Source organism: Python bivittatus, unplaced genomic scaffold (assembly GCF_059951505.1).
Source record: "Python bivittatus isolate LINGU-HERP-01145 unplaced genomic scaffold, Pbiv_v1 ctg000840_np1212, whole genome shotgun sequence".
Classification (NCBI taxonomy): domain Eukaryota; kingdom Metazoa; phylum Chordata; class Lepidosauria; order Squamata; family Pythonidae; genus Python; species Python bivittatus.
In genome coordinates, this window is record NW_028277113.1 from 11,983,607 (window position 1) to 11,996,630 (window position 13,024).

Below are 13,024 nucleotides of genomic sequence, written 5' to 3' on the forward strand. Positions count from 1 at the left end.
CCAGAATTCCCCAGCCAGTATTCTGAATGGGAAATTCTGGGACTTGGAGTCCACACATCTTAAAGTTGTTAAGGCTGAATAACACTGCTTCAGGGGTTGGGATGAGTGCAGCTTCTGTGGGGATTTATTTATTTATTTACTAGGATTATATGCCTCTCCCATCATGAACGATTCTGAGCAGCATACAGATCTAAATATAATAATCAGTTACAACATAAATCAAAACAGAACCCAGATCATCAGCTCCCCTCAAACTCCAAGAATAGCCCAATTCACTTCAACACCACCATTCTTCCCAGGAGGATCCATTTTACACATTAGATCCCAAAGACTTGCTGGAAGTCTTTAACTGCTTTTTGAAAGCTCAGAAGGATTGGGGCTGACTTGATCTTCAGGGAAACACTATTCTAGAGGAGAGAGGCAGTTACAGAGAAGGCCCATGGTCCCTGCAGATAGCATTGTCTCCAGGCAGGAACCCAGAGGGAGCTTCCTCTTCCAGCTCTTAACAGACAGGCAGAAGACACTGGGCCGTCCCAAAGATACCCAGAACCTGAACTAAGAAGAGATTTAAGGTGACCACCAGCATTTTGAATTGCACATGGAAACAAACAGATAAAACAGTGCAGCTCTTGAAGCAACTGCATTATATGGGCAAAACGACTGGTGCCCATAATTGCCCAAGCTGATGCGTTCTGGAGCAGCTAGAGCTTTCAGACAGTCTTCAAGGATAACCCCACATACAGCACATTGCAGAATCCAAATAAGAGGTGACTAAGGAATGAGTGATCATAAGCAAAGTCTTCTGATCTGGGGAAGGTTGCAACTGGCACCAAGATGGAGCTATGCAAAAGTCCTTCTAGCTGTATGCAGCTGCTTGTTCCTTGAGCAGAAGCTGTTCAGGAAGACTCCAAAATACAGAAAGTTTTGCTTAGGTAAGTATGACCTATCCAGAATCAAAGATGGAATGTCTCTGAAATCAGTAGACTGCCACACACAAAGCCACGCTGTCATGCTGGGATTGAGTCATATTCAGGCCCAAACAGTCACCAAGCAATAGGAGAGAAAGAACTTTAACCACATTTCCTGTTCCATACGTGTACATGAGTATCATCTGTATATTTAATTTAAACATTAAGGATGATCCTCCATTTCACACATGGAATTATATTAATCTTGGTATTTAATAGGAAATTATATTAATCCTGATAATAATGGTCTGAAGAAATGAAAAATACATCCATAAGTTGGCTATTGGGGGGCTGCAAAAATACTTTATCTTTACTCTCAAGTTATTTATATATTACCTCTGCAGGAACGGCTCACAGCACTTCAAGGGCCACTTCATGTAGGATTAAAAAGCAGCAAGGCTGGAAAACGTCAATAAGTGCTGATTTTTGCTAGAGCCATAAACATGTTTTTTTTTTTTTAAATGTTAAGATATATTTTAGTCTTCACTAACTACAGAAGGAAACATTTAAAAGAACCAAATTGGGAAACAGATACCAGGTCTTAGTTTCATCACATTGGGTGCCTCTGACTTTAAGGTCATATTGCAAAGCAAATCTCCTCATAGTATGATTCTAGTTTCAGATGAGATTGTGTACACCAATCCATATCTGTTTCTAACAGATTCAAACCTGCATCCCCTCTGTTAATAAATCCAGGTTACCTATCTCCCATTTGATGCATTTTTTTTAACTTCTGAAAAGTATTTATTCACATTATTTTCCATTCTATTATTTATATTCAGACAAATCTCTAAGCAGAATTCCTAATGAGAGTGAAAGCCATGATTTAGCAACTATGTTCATCAGGTTTCTCCTCTGATGTCATTCTGAACTGTAATGTATTATGGGGTTTCTGATGGAACAGGAATACAATGTCAGAATAAAATCTGAAGTGGTGTACTATCTCACCTGACCTGGAGATGCACCTGATAACAGCATGAAATTGTGCTTTTCAAGGCAACAGCCTAAAACTGTGCCTTCTCTTCATTACCTGGTTAACTGTCAAAGGTCTGGAGTTCTAACACACCACTTCTCTGCGGTAATATTGAACAACTTTTCAGCAAAATTAGAAAAAGCTGATGAAGGGTTTGTCATTTCATTTTTGTCTGAAAATTGAAAGGGGAATGCTGAAATAAATGGGGAAAGCTTCTGTATTTCAACTTTTAAGAGAGAAACAAAGCATACTAGACTGGTTCAAATTATGAAACCACAGCTGGATTAAAGTAGTTTTGGTCCCTATGGTTCACCTTCTCCTCCAGCTTTCACTTCCATTGTCAATCAGCCCTGGATGAGGGGTCTATCAAAACCCTAAATCAAGATGAATATTAAATATGGCAAATTGAAACAAACTAGCTTCATAAGCCAAAGTTTGAAGTTGTCTTACTTGAGTAAATTATATTTAAAATTAACCACACTTTGCCCAGAGTTTGGAGATTCCTTAGAGCTGGCTGGAAAAAATGAAGAGACAGCATGTGAAATCAAGGCTGGGCTAGGCTGGGCTGGTTGCATTTGATGGCCACTGTTCTGATATTCACAGAGGAAATGAAACTGATATGGTGTCCCCCTTTCAGCTCTAGCTTCAGAAGTTCACTGGAAAATATATGATGAAATTAGTTCCCTTCTTGATTTTTGTGATGGTGCAGTGTTTAAAGGAGCCAACAGGAGCATGAATTTCTACCTATTTAGGTCTTTCAGATTCTGGATCCCAGTGTGAAACAGCAAGTATGGGGGGGGGGGGGGGTTGCAGCCTGGAAGTGAAAGTTCCCCTAGGAAAATAAGGCCGTTAGGGAGAAGTGGGTAGCTGCAATGATAACGGATCTATTTTCAAAAGAAAGTAAGGGCAACAAGCACTCTAGATAAGAAGGAATGAATGGCATTTCCTTGGCACAGCTTTCCCTTCCAAAGAAGATCCATTGTGTGCAGACCACATGTTTGAATTCTTAGCAAAATCAGACTTTTGCCTGTAGAATATTAGCCCCTGAAGCTAAGATTTTTAAAATTTTTATTTTATTTTTGTCATTTGAAAACGCTTGCATTTATTTATGACAGCAAGATTTTGAAATTCCCAAATTGGGAAGTAAAAGACTCTAAATTTAATATCTGAAAAGTTGTTTTGCGAAACATACCACCAAATCTCACTGAGATTATGATGGCATGCTCCTACAGACTCCTTGCAAAGAGGCTCTGTTGATTTAATTTTATTATCTCTGTTTGTTGTCTTTCTACAAATGTTATCAGGAGATAGATTTCCAGTTCTTTGCTGTACAGCTTGTTGTCCAAATTATTGGAGTAAAACTTGCACAAGCACATGAATGGAAAATGGGTGGTTTGATACACCACTTCTCAATGTAAGGAAGATTCTCACAAAACTGATTAGCCACAGAAGGGCGCTCATATGTCTTTCAAATAAGTCAAACTTAGCCACTGTTCCTTAGGAGGACCAATCAAAAATTCTAGAGGAACAGCGTTATAACTTCTCAGCGTTGGGGATGCAATGCATATTACTCTACAATAGCCACTAATAAAACTCATCTTACCTTTAAAATTTCCAAGGAACAAACCAGGAAGTATCTGTGAGAGGAAAAAAGTAATAGTATCAAATGTCAATCTTTTGTGGTAACATGGTGTGACGCAGTTCAATTTGCATACAGAATGGAACATAACACTATTCAGGCACAGTAAGATTCACACGCTGTTTCTTGTCATGTTTCCACCTCGTTTAACACTTAAATGCCTTTTTCTTTTACCTTTCAGTTACAATGTCCCATAATTTAAGAACAGTAAAAAGACAACCTGGTGTCCTCCAGATGTCCTACAGTCCAAAACATCTGAAGGTTATAAGATCAACTGCTGAGTCTCTAAATTGAGATATGTCATTTATAAACGGGTTTACAAGTATATTTCTGGACTCTATATAAGAATTTTTAGAACAAAACAAGCAGAGGTGGCTGGGAGCCACCTCACCAGTTTTCTACTTGGTCATATCCACCATAGCAGTCATTTTGTGAAAAGACAAATAGCCTCATTGTAGCTCCAACACGTTCACAATATACCAAATGAGGCCACTGACCCCAAAAGGTTGCAATCCATGATATGAGTCAATAGAAAGCAGCTTCCCATTTTTCCAATATATGGCTTAAAAGAAGGAAGGCAAGAGAGAAACAGACAAAACAACCCCAAAGGAGCTCCTCTTTCTCCACCAAGTATTCCATCACTACTGGTGGAGCAGATCCTCCAAGTGAAACTCAGTCATTTGTTAAGGTCCTGAATTGTGGACCTTCTTCACAGCAAGGCTTAGTTGACTTCTACTGTACTGATTCTGATGGCAAAGATTTTTCTTACATTTCTCACATTCTTACATTTCTCACCTTTGTAATCTATTTTAATCTGCTGCTGTGATAGAAATTCACCCAATTCCTTAAGGCTGGAATTTTCTTAATGCCTTTCCCAGAATTCAACTGTACAAGAATCTCTGTTCCTAGCAGCAACATACCAAAATAAGTATAAAGAAATTATTATCTGGATATCTGGCATGCTGGGTGCTGCTTAGGAAGATCACTCAAAATAATGTTGGAGGGTGTGTTACCCAAGGCACGCTGAAGTTATTACTGTATGCTCCTATTTCTGATTCTGAAATGTTGGCAGGCATGATAAAGCCTGAACCCAAAGAGAAAACAGGGAGAAAAAGACCATTAGCTTGGCAGAGCTCTTGCCTTCTTTAAACCAACATACCCCAAAGCCTACCAGCTTCCACAAAAATCACGCTCAAGATTTAGCCGGCCTGTCATGATCTTTCCTAGGTCGGCTCCTTTGACAATGGGAAAGAAGGAGGCCGGAAACTTGTTCATCATTTCAGGAATGTACCCCATACGGATATCTGAGGTATGACGTTTGCCTGGAATACTGTGCCTTGTAAATTGTAATAAGTTAGCGGCAAGCGGGAAACGCCTGTGAAAGCAGTAGGAGATTTTCTATGGTTCTGCTTTGTTGTTTTCTTAACCGGAGAATCCTGACAGCTACTAAACTGCCAGCTGAATGGGTCCTAAGATGCCTGCTCCTCTGCTTTTAAAGATCTGTCTCTGAAGAACTTGGCAAGCACACAGCCTGTTTATTCACCAGTTATGTATGGACTGACATAGAGCCATTTAGGCATCATGGCTGTCATTTCTGCTACCATAAAAAGAGCTCTAAGGAAGACTGGTCCTGTTGCAAAACACTGCTAAAACATTTAGGACACACTTTTTTTTTTAAAGGACCTTGTAACCAATCCTAAATTCCCTTACCCCATCCTTGCCATTCTTCCTTCTAGAGCATGGCTTACTTTGGGGTTGGTCCCACATTCTCATGACACAGGGGGCCTGCAGACAAGCACCCCATAATCTTTTGAAGAAAAAAGTCCTATGATCAAAAAACCTGGATGTATTTTAGTACTGTTACAATATCAAAGAGTAAGAATAATAAGTGTATGCAGATATTAACATGTAGGTGATAGTTCAACAGTTATAGCAATAATCAAACATCACTTTAGATTAAATAAGCAATATCAAAGTACTACAAAATGAAGCCTCAGATAACTTTAATACACCAACAGCAGGACTTCTAGATCCCTACAGTTAAGGGAGCTAGAGCTAGATATTATGAAAAGATTCCTAATTTCTCCTTATTGTGTAATAATAAAAAAAATAATAAAAAGACTCATTTCAGATGCTAGAATTCCAAGAGATAACAATTTTCATAGTGATCCCATCCTAACATGCAGATCTGGAAACTACAGACATGGACAACCAAGGGAACTTACTGATTGCTCTATGAGCATAATGCAGTAAGGGCCAAAAATAGGTCCTTTTACAAAGTTGGGGTCCTAGTAGTATTTCAGATGTAGCTGAACTACAACTCCCAGAAGCCCAAGCCAGCATGGTCAATTAAGATGACTATCTGGGAGTTCTAGATAAATGACATCACAGCTTCCACTTCACTAAGCAATTTTACTTTAATATTGACATTCATAACAATACTGACCAAGTTCATCAGATGTATTTATTACTTCATCTCATTTGCTACTCCATTCCTGAAGATTCCAAGCAGGTCACAGATAATAAACATAACATTAAAATATAAACAATCAACTATATAACATAACAGCAAGAGGGCCCTGATGTGACACCCTTTAGGTAGGAAGATCTTCAAGTGTCCCCAACTGTCTCCCTGAAGATCCAGAGTTGCAAAGCTCTCTGAAAGTATAGTAGTGACAGAGTAGCCCAAATATGCAGAGGTAGGATATCCCGATCCAACAGAAATAATAAAAATAATGTGATCATACAGCAGGTACAATTATTATGCAACAAGAATATCATTCTAGACCTTGCACTAGAACTTCTGATCTCTTGTGTATCTCTGTACTACAAAAGAAAAACAGGATTGGCCAGGTTGCAGACAGATCATCCTGGAAAAGATCTATCTAGGTCAGTGTTTCTCAACCTTGGCAACTTGAAGATGTCTGGACTTCAACTCCCAGAATTCCCCAGTCAGCCATGCTATCTGAGGAATTCTGGGAGTTGAAGTCCAGACATCTTCAAGTTACCAAGGTTGAGAAACACTGATCTAGGTGGTTGCTAAGAGTCAACAGTGACTTGGTGGCACATAATTAAATCAAACCATGAGGAGCTAATATGCTGGGAGTGCACCATTATTTAATCCTGTCTGACTTTTTTTTAAAAAAGAACTTTTTTTAAAAAAAATCGAGAGCTGGAGAATGTTGCAAAACAAAGTACCAATCCCCTGTATCAACTTAATTGCACAGAATGTGTAACACAGGCTTTCTTGGAAAATAAAAACCATGGGTGGCTGCAGGTCAGCATTTGCTTGGATATATGCCCATCTACCCAGATTTTTTTTTTTTTTAAAGCAAATGTAAGATGGGGCATCAGAAAGCACCCTGGGTAATTACACAACATAGAGAATTTGCATTCCAAACTTGTATTTACTCAGAAGCTTGAACCATTTATTTCACTGGGAATAAGGCCAGTGGGACTAATAGGATTCTGCTATTATTTGAGACGCTCCTTCCACTGAAGATTTTTGCTACCCTAACCCCTTTTCCAACTTCTGAGTTTAAGGTCTTGCAAGGGAAATGTTAACTTGAGACCTCTGCAGCTTCCTTTCACACAACAGAAATAGCAGCAATATTAGTAAGAGTTTTGTATGTTTTTTTACCATGAAAACAATGAAAAAGTGGTAGCCTACTCAGTTGTTTACTTTCTTCTCCTTCTGTGCAAAAGGAGTACGGGTGAGGTTCTTTGTTGCTGCAGGACCCACAGCAGCTCAAGGTGGGACACTGATTTTCACTTGTTCTCAGTATCACAGATGACCACAAATTGTTTTTGATGAGGGTTAAGGGAATAAAAATGATGATGGCATGGAAGAACCCTTACATCTATGAAGTATAAATAATCTGGGTGGCATGTATGCACGTATTTCCTGCTTTTACATTCATCCTTAAAATCAAAGTGGGGAACATCTTATAATGTGTTGTTATACTTAATTTAAAGCCTGTTCACAGGTAAGCACTGTCACTAGGAAAATTAGAGAATAGAAAGGCTGATTTTTGCTGGACGCCATGAATCAACCTTCTCTTCTAAAGGCAGCAAAATACAGATAAGAAGATGCCCAGCTCAGAATGGCAGGAGGAGAAAAGGGAAATGTTGAGTTAGTTTGAAAAGAGAGATGACACATGAATAAAATATCTAGTAAATATTTGTATATATGACAACTGGGAAACAACAGTAGCTCAGTAATGTATCACAAATTCGGTAGACAGCATAAAACAGCCCCAGGTCCAATGCCCAGAATCACCAGGAAGTCCTAGGAAATACCCTTGCTTGGAGGACCCATTGTCCTTGGTTTATGGAAGTTGCAGTCCAAAACCTGTCCCTTATTTTTGTGCCAAGACTGCCCATGTGAGCCAAAGGGAAGGCACCAGGTTGCCTCTATCTTAGTCTACATCATCTTAGTTGATGAGTTACACCAGCCTCTGGAATGATCAGGAAGCAATCCAGCCAGACCTATGATGCTAAAGAGTGTCTAATCTAAAATAAGGCAAAGGGAAAACAACCTGGAGACAAAAAAGAGTGTGAGGGGAAGGAAGAATGTGAGTGAATGTCTCTCATTCCACTTTATGTAGGTTCCAAGAGCGGACATGCTACCTTGGGTGGCATTACCGATTGGTCAGACACAAGGCAGGAACAAACAATAGCCAGATGATCCAAGCACCAATTGTGGCAACAGCAGCTGTTTGCAGGCTCTGGGGGCTGTCCTGGTCAGTAAGGGGAAGGAAGTAAGCCTCTCTGGCTTAAGAACAAAGGGAGTTTTTAAAATTGAAGTAATCCCACCAGCAGATTTCTCTTCTCAAAACCATATATAGCTTTAGCCAAAGGATAGGCTCAGTTGACCAACTAAGGTCATTTATGGAGGTCGGGTCAGATCCAGGGGCATATAATTTTGCAGTTTAGCCTCTGATCTTTATCAGACATTTGTATGCCATTATGGTACCAAGCAGAGTTTTACTCTAGCTAATTGAACAAAAATATGGTCAAGCCCCCTCACTCAGCAAGGAACTTCCTTTTCTCATTCCAAGTTATGACCCTGAATACAATAGGGCAACTGCTAAACCTATCCATTGTTCTTGTGCCAAGGCTGCCCCTGTATCACAAGGGAAGTATCAAAGTGCAAAGTGGATGGGGCTTGTCATGGTCACACCCACTTTCCCTATTATGCCCCACCCACACCTTGCAACAAAGTCATCACAGCTGAACTTAGTTTATTTTGATAACAATAGATATTTAAGCTACTCCCTGTTTCCTCCCCAAACCTTGTACACTAATAACATTACAATTGCATAGACAAGCTGAATTTCAGAACAAGGGATGATTTCTTTAAAATCTCTCCCCTCTACTCACCTGCAGATATGTGGGTCAAACCTCATTACTAAAATATGTACATTTAGTTCTGGAGCAGGCATCCTCCTTCTACAGAACCTTACAATCAAATCAGTTACATTCTTTACCATACTTCCATCAATTTGTACATAGATAATCATCAATTTAATGGTGAGCAGGGTTTCACCTTTACTAAGACTGCACTACTAGCTATTACAAATTCTACTCTGCCCTCTCAACAAATAAACACCAGGAATTGCATAAAATGAATAAAACCTAGAGCTCATTTGCTAAGTATAAGAGGCAGACCCAGTTTTAAAAACAAAGGCCGTAGTTAAATATGACGTCCTATTTTGCCTCTTGGCATAAAACTGATACTATGGAGGCAGGGAAAATCCAAAACATCTGTTTGCTCACCTTAAAGGATCAGATAGTACAACTGTTTACACAATTAGCTAACCTGCGAATTACTTAATTATAGTATAGAATTTTAAAAAATAACCATGCTCACACACATTGAACAATAAATTTAAATATACGATCTGGATTCATATAACACACTGAACTAGCCAACAACATTTAAGGTTGTAGGAAACTTGCAACAAATGTTTCAGTTGTGGAAACCTGCAATGCAGCCAACGCTTTACAAAGCCTTAACGCAGACAAGTTAGAAACATAGTTTGTGTGGAGTCCTTGGGGTTCTCTGAGCTTGGTTGTTTTCTTGCATATGGCTAGGTAACATCTTCAGTGCTAGTAACAAAACATTTGCAAGAAAACAACCAAGTTTGGAGAACCCCAAGGACTCCACAGTTCAACCCTGAGCTACATATATTCTCTTCTATTGGTAACACTGTTTGTGCCCAGACTATTTTCCTGGGGGCTGAGTAGCGTGTATCCTCTCTCAGAAAAACTTGATGTATTGGTCCAAAAGATCAGCTCTGCAGCTTCATGGTTCTCCTCATCCTAGCAGTGGTTCTGTTTTGACACACAGGACTTATCAGTAAATAGAGCATTTCCACCCCACAACCTTCCTTTGAAAAGCTAGATGTGGCTCAGGCTAATTATGGGATAATTATCTAAAGAACTGGATATAATAACATAATCCATGATAAATCACTCTTTAAAATAATGTATACACTTTAGTCAGTATAAAATGCTGCTAACAGATTTTGAGGTGGAATTATACCAACCTTCCCCAACTCAGGGGTCCCCAAATATATTGCACAAAAATTCCTATTAACCTCAGCCATCACAGACATATGGAGTAAAAATGATGGGAATTACCTCTGGGGGAAATATTTCACAGCTTGTAGAAACCCAAGTTAGGAATTCCGAATATCTGTTAATTTTGACTTTGTTCATTCCCAAATTCAATTTCAGCATGCCTTTTTATTTTTTAATAACGTAAAACATTTTAAGGATCACCTGCAACTTCCTTCAGGTACCCCTGCCAAATGAAATATTCTGGGCAACTATTAGAAGTATTTGCAATAGTAGCATCCTTCCTGGATAATATTCTGTCTCCCCACCCCGCTTCCCCAAGAACCATATTTTATTCTTCCAAATTCCTGACAAAGTAATGGCTATGCTAAACAGCTTTTGGTGACTATTCTCCTAGTTACTTTAATGATCAACTGGGTTTTGACTACAATTTTGTTATTTTATTCTGTATTCCTTATCTGTTTATTACACAACCTACTTCATGGGGAAAATGCACAATTCGGCTTAACATAAATAGAGGTGGATCAAAACCTAAAATAACTTATATGGAAACTTCATTATGATTGAATAGTACACACACATATCCATTAAGTACCTAGAATAGAGTTTCTAAATCACCCTACAGAGTCATTACTAGCTTCCTGGTAATATCAACACTTATTTCAAGGAAAAAAAGGAAGGAAGTGCTGTTCTGTGGAACAAGAAGAAACCCTACAGCAGTGCTTCCTAAACCTGGGTAAATTACTCCAAATTGGGTAAAAGTGGTTTTTATTTGGGTAACAATACACAAACCCATGACAACAGGGGCATTTAAATTGACTTCTGATAAGACATTTTGGGTAATGAAGGAAAAAGTTTGGGAAGCACTGCACTACAGTTAATATGCAACAACATGAAAACCTCATTTTTGATCAATAAGGCTCAGGAAGATTGCAATAGTTGTATATTGACATTAAGAGAGTGTTCACATCTGAACCCACATCTTCAGTGCTGCCCACTTGGTCTACTAACGCCAGTTTCTCTTTTCTTCTCTATTTGGAAGTCCTTGTTTGAGGTTCCAACCGCGGGCCGTTTGTCTGCGCAAAAGAGCCGTCACAAATCAGCTTCCACACAAGTTATTTCACTATTAAAAGTGGGCAGCTCTCGTGCCGAAGTGACGTACACGCATCTACCACCGGACCAGGTAGCAGACGAGATCATGGAAACTGGAATCATGGAAATTGGGGCGGGAGGGAGCCAAAGGCCTCGCTGTTGATACCACAGCACCGCCGCGAAGACCAGACGGCGGAGAAGGTACCCGCAAAAGCTCCCGAGTTATGCGAGCGATTTAAAGCGCACAGGCAGCCTCGCCCAGCTGCTGAATAACCAGCTGCAAGATTTTTGACAATCTCGAGCGTTTCCGGCTCTATATGCAAATGAGAAAGACGCCAATATTCAACGGGGGAGGGGGAGCTGGGCTTAACTTTGAAAATGCAGACCTTCAGGCTGCCTGGTATCGGCGCGCTGGGGCGTCAGCGCAGCTTTCATGCTCGAGGCGGGTGTTTCTGTCTTCTATTTTTAGGGCAAGTAGTTCCCCCCCAAACCGGGATATTCTAACAGAGGCGGTGCAAACGCGTGGTTTCAACTTTAAATCCATGACCTTAGAGTAAGCCCCATTAGAAACCAACTGGATTTGCGTTTGAGCAATCAGTTAGTAGCGCGTGTGAATAATCCACTGAACGCAGCGCAACCACCTTCCGAACGCACCGGGCATTGGATCTGCCGCACGCGCACACGGCATCCACGCACAGAGGCGCACACGCGTCCTCCTCTTTCCGCAGACGCCCCCGCTTTCCAATCAAACGCGCGTCTGCTTCGTCCTTACGGCATCTAGAACGTTCTTCGGGGGCTACTCAACACGCCCTTCTGTGCTGATCAAAGCAGAGACCCGAAGAGGGGAGCTCGGAAGCGCTCCGTCCTGTGGGTCCTCGGCCCTCGCACGCGAGCACAAGCACAAAAATAGAAAACAAGATAAGCAGAGTTTACCTTATTCATCCCATTCCCCATGGCTCTAAACGGTCTGAAACTTTAGCACCAGAGACTGGAAGCAATGTATTGGATAGGAAGCTGCGAATCAAAAATACTGGGGCGGGGGAAAAACGATATTGACTCTATATGAGTGAGCGATCGAATATAGAGGCGATTATATTGTTAACTATTATTCAGCGCAGAATCTCTCAAAATCTCCCGTCCATCAAAATTAGCCGGGACTTTCCTCTTGGGTCTTTTATGATCAGAATCCGCCCCTGGACTTCTCTGGATAAAAGCCTAGCTGAACTAGTTACAAGTTTATACTGCCAGGAATTACGTCTCGGTCAATCCGACCTTTCTGATTTTACCACTCCCACGTGTGATTAAACTCCAGGCGCCGTGAAAAATGGCCCTAAATAACAGCGCTGAAGTTTCTGGGATTCGTAGTTCTTATGCCCATTCGGGAGCCGGCTTAAAGTGGAACGGAAAAACTACCACTCCCGGCATGCAGAGCGCCAAGCCGTTGCTCCACCTTCTTGAGCACCTACACAAAACGTGGGAGCCCCGCCTACTTTCATTCCTGGAAAGGATGAGTAAGCGCGGCGGCTGCTTTGATACGCGTTGTGGAGGCGGCGGGGCATGTTTGGTTTCTGGGCAATGGCAGCAGCCCTGTTAAAGCGGCGCACATTTCTATAGATAGTTTTATTGTTGCTGCTTATGCAAAATAGGCTTTGTAAGAAAACGGCCCTAATGAAACGGGCCTTTTCCAGTAAATTGCTATCTGCAGAGTTGTTTTCTAGAAGCGTATCGGGTTTTGATGTTCCAGTTATAGTAGCTGTAGCTGTAAATGGA

General features: G+C 40.6%; 1 protein-coding gene across 1 annotated transcript in view; it reads right to left on the reverse strand.

The window, feature by feature from the left end:
* The window catches only part of DUSP22 (dual specificity phosphatase 22), a 35,731-nt gene extending 23,187 nt beyond the window's left edge, over window positions 1-12,544 (reverse strand). Inside the window, exons 1-2 of the mRNA XM_007423861.4 lie at window positions 12,188-12,544; window positions 3,545-3,578 (exon numbers count right to left, since the gene is read on the reverse strand). Coding sequence (XP_007423923.2) covers window positions 3,545-3,578; window positions 12,188-12,208 — 55 coding nt within the window. The 5' untranslated portion in view covers window positions 12,209-12,544. The remainder of the gene's footprint in view (window positions 1-3,544; window positions 3,579-12,187) is intronic.
* Window positions 12,545-13,024: the final 480 nt, after the last annotated feature.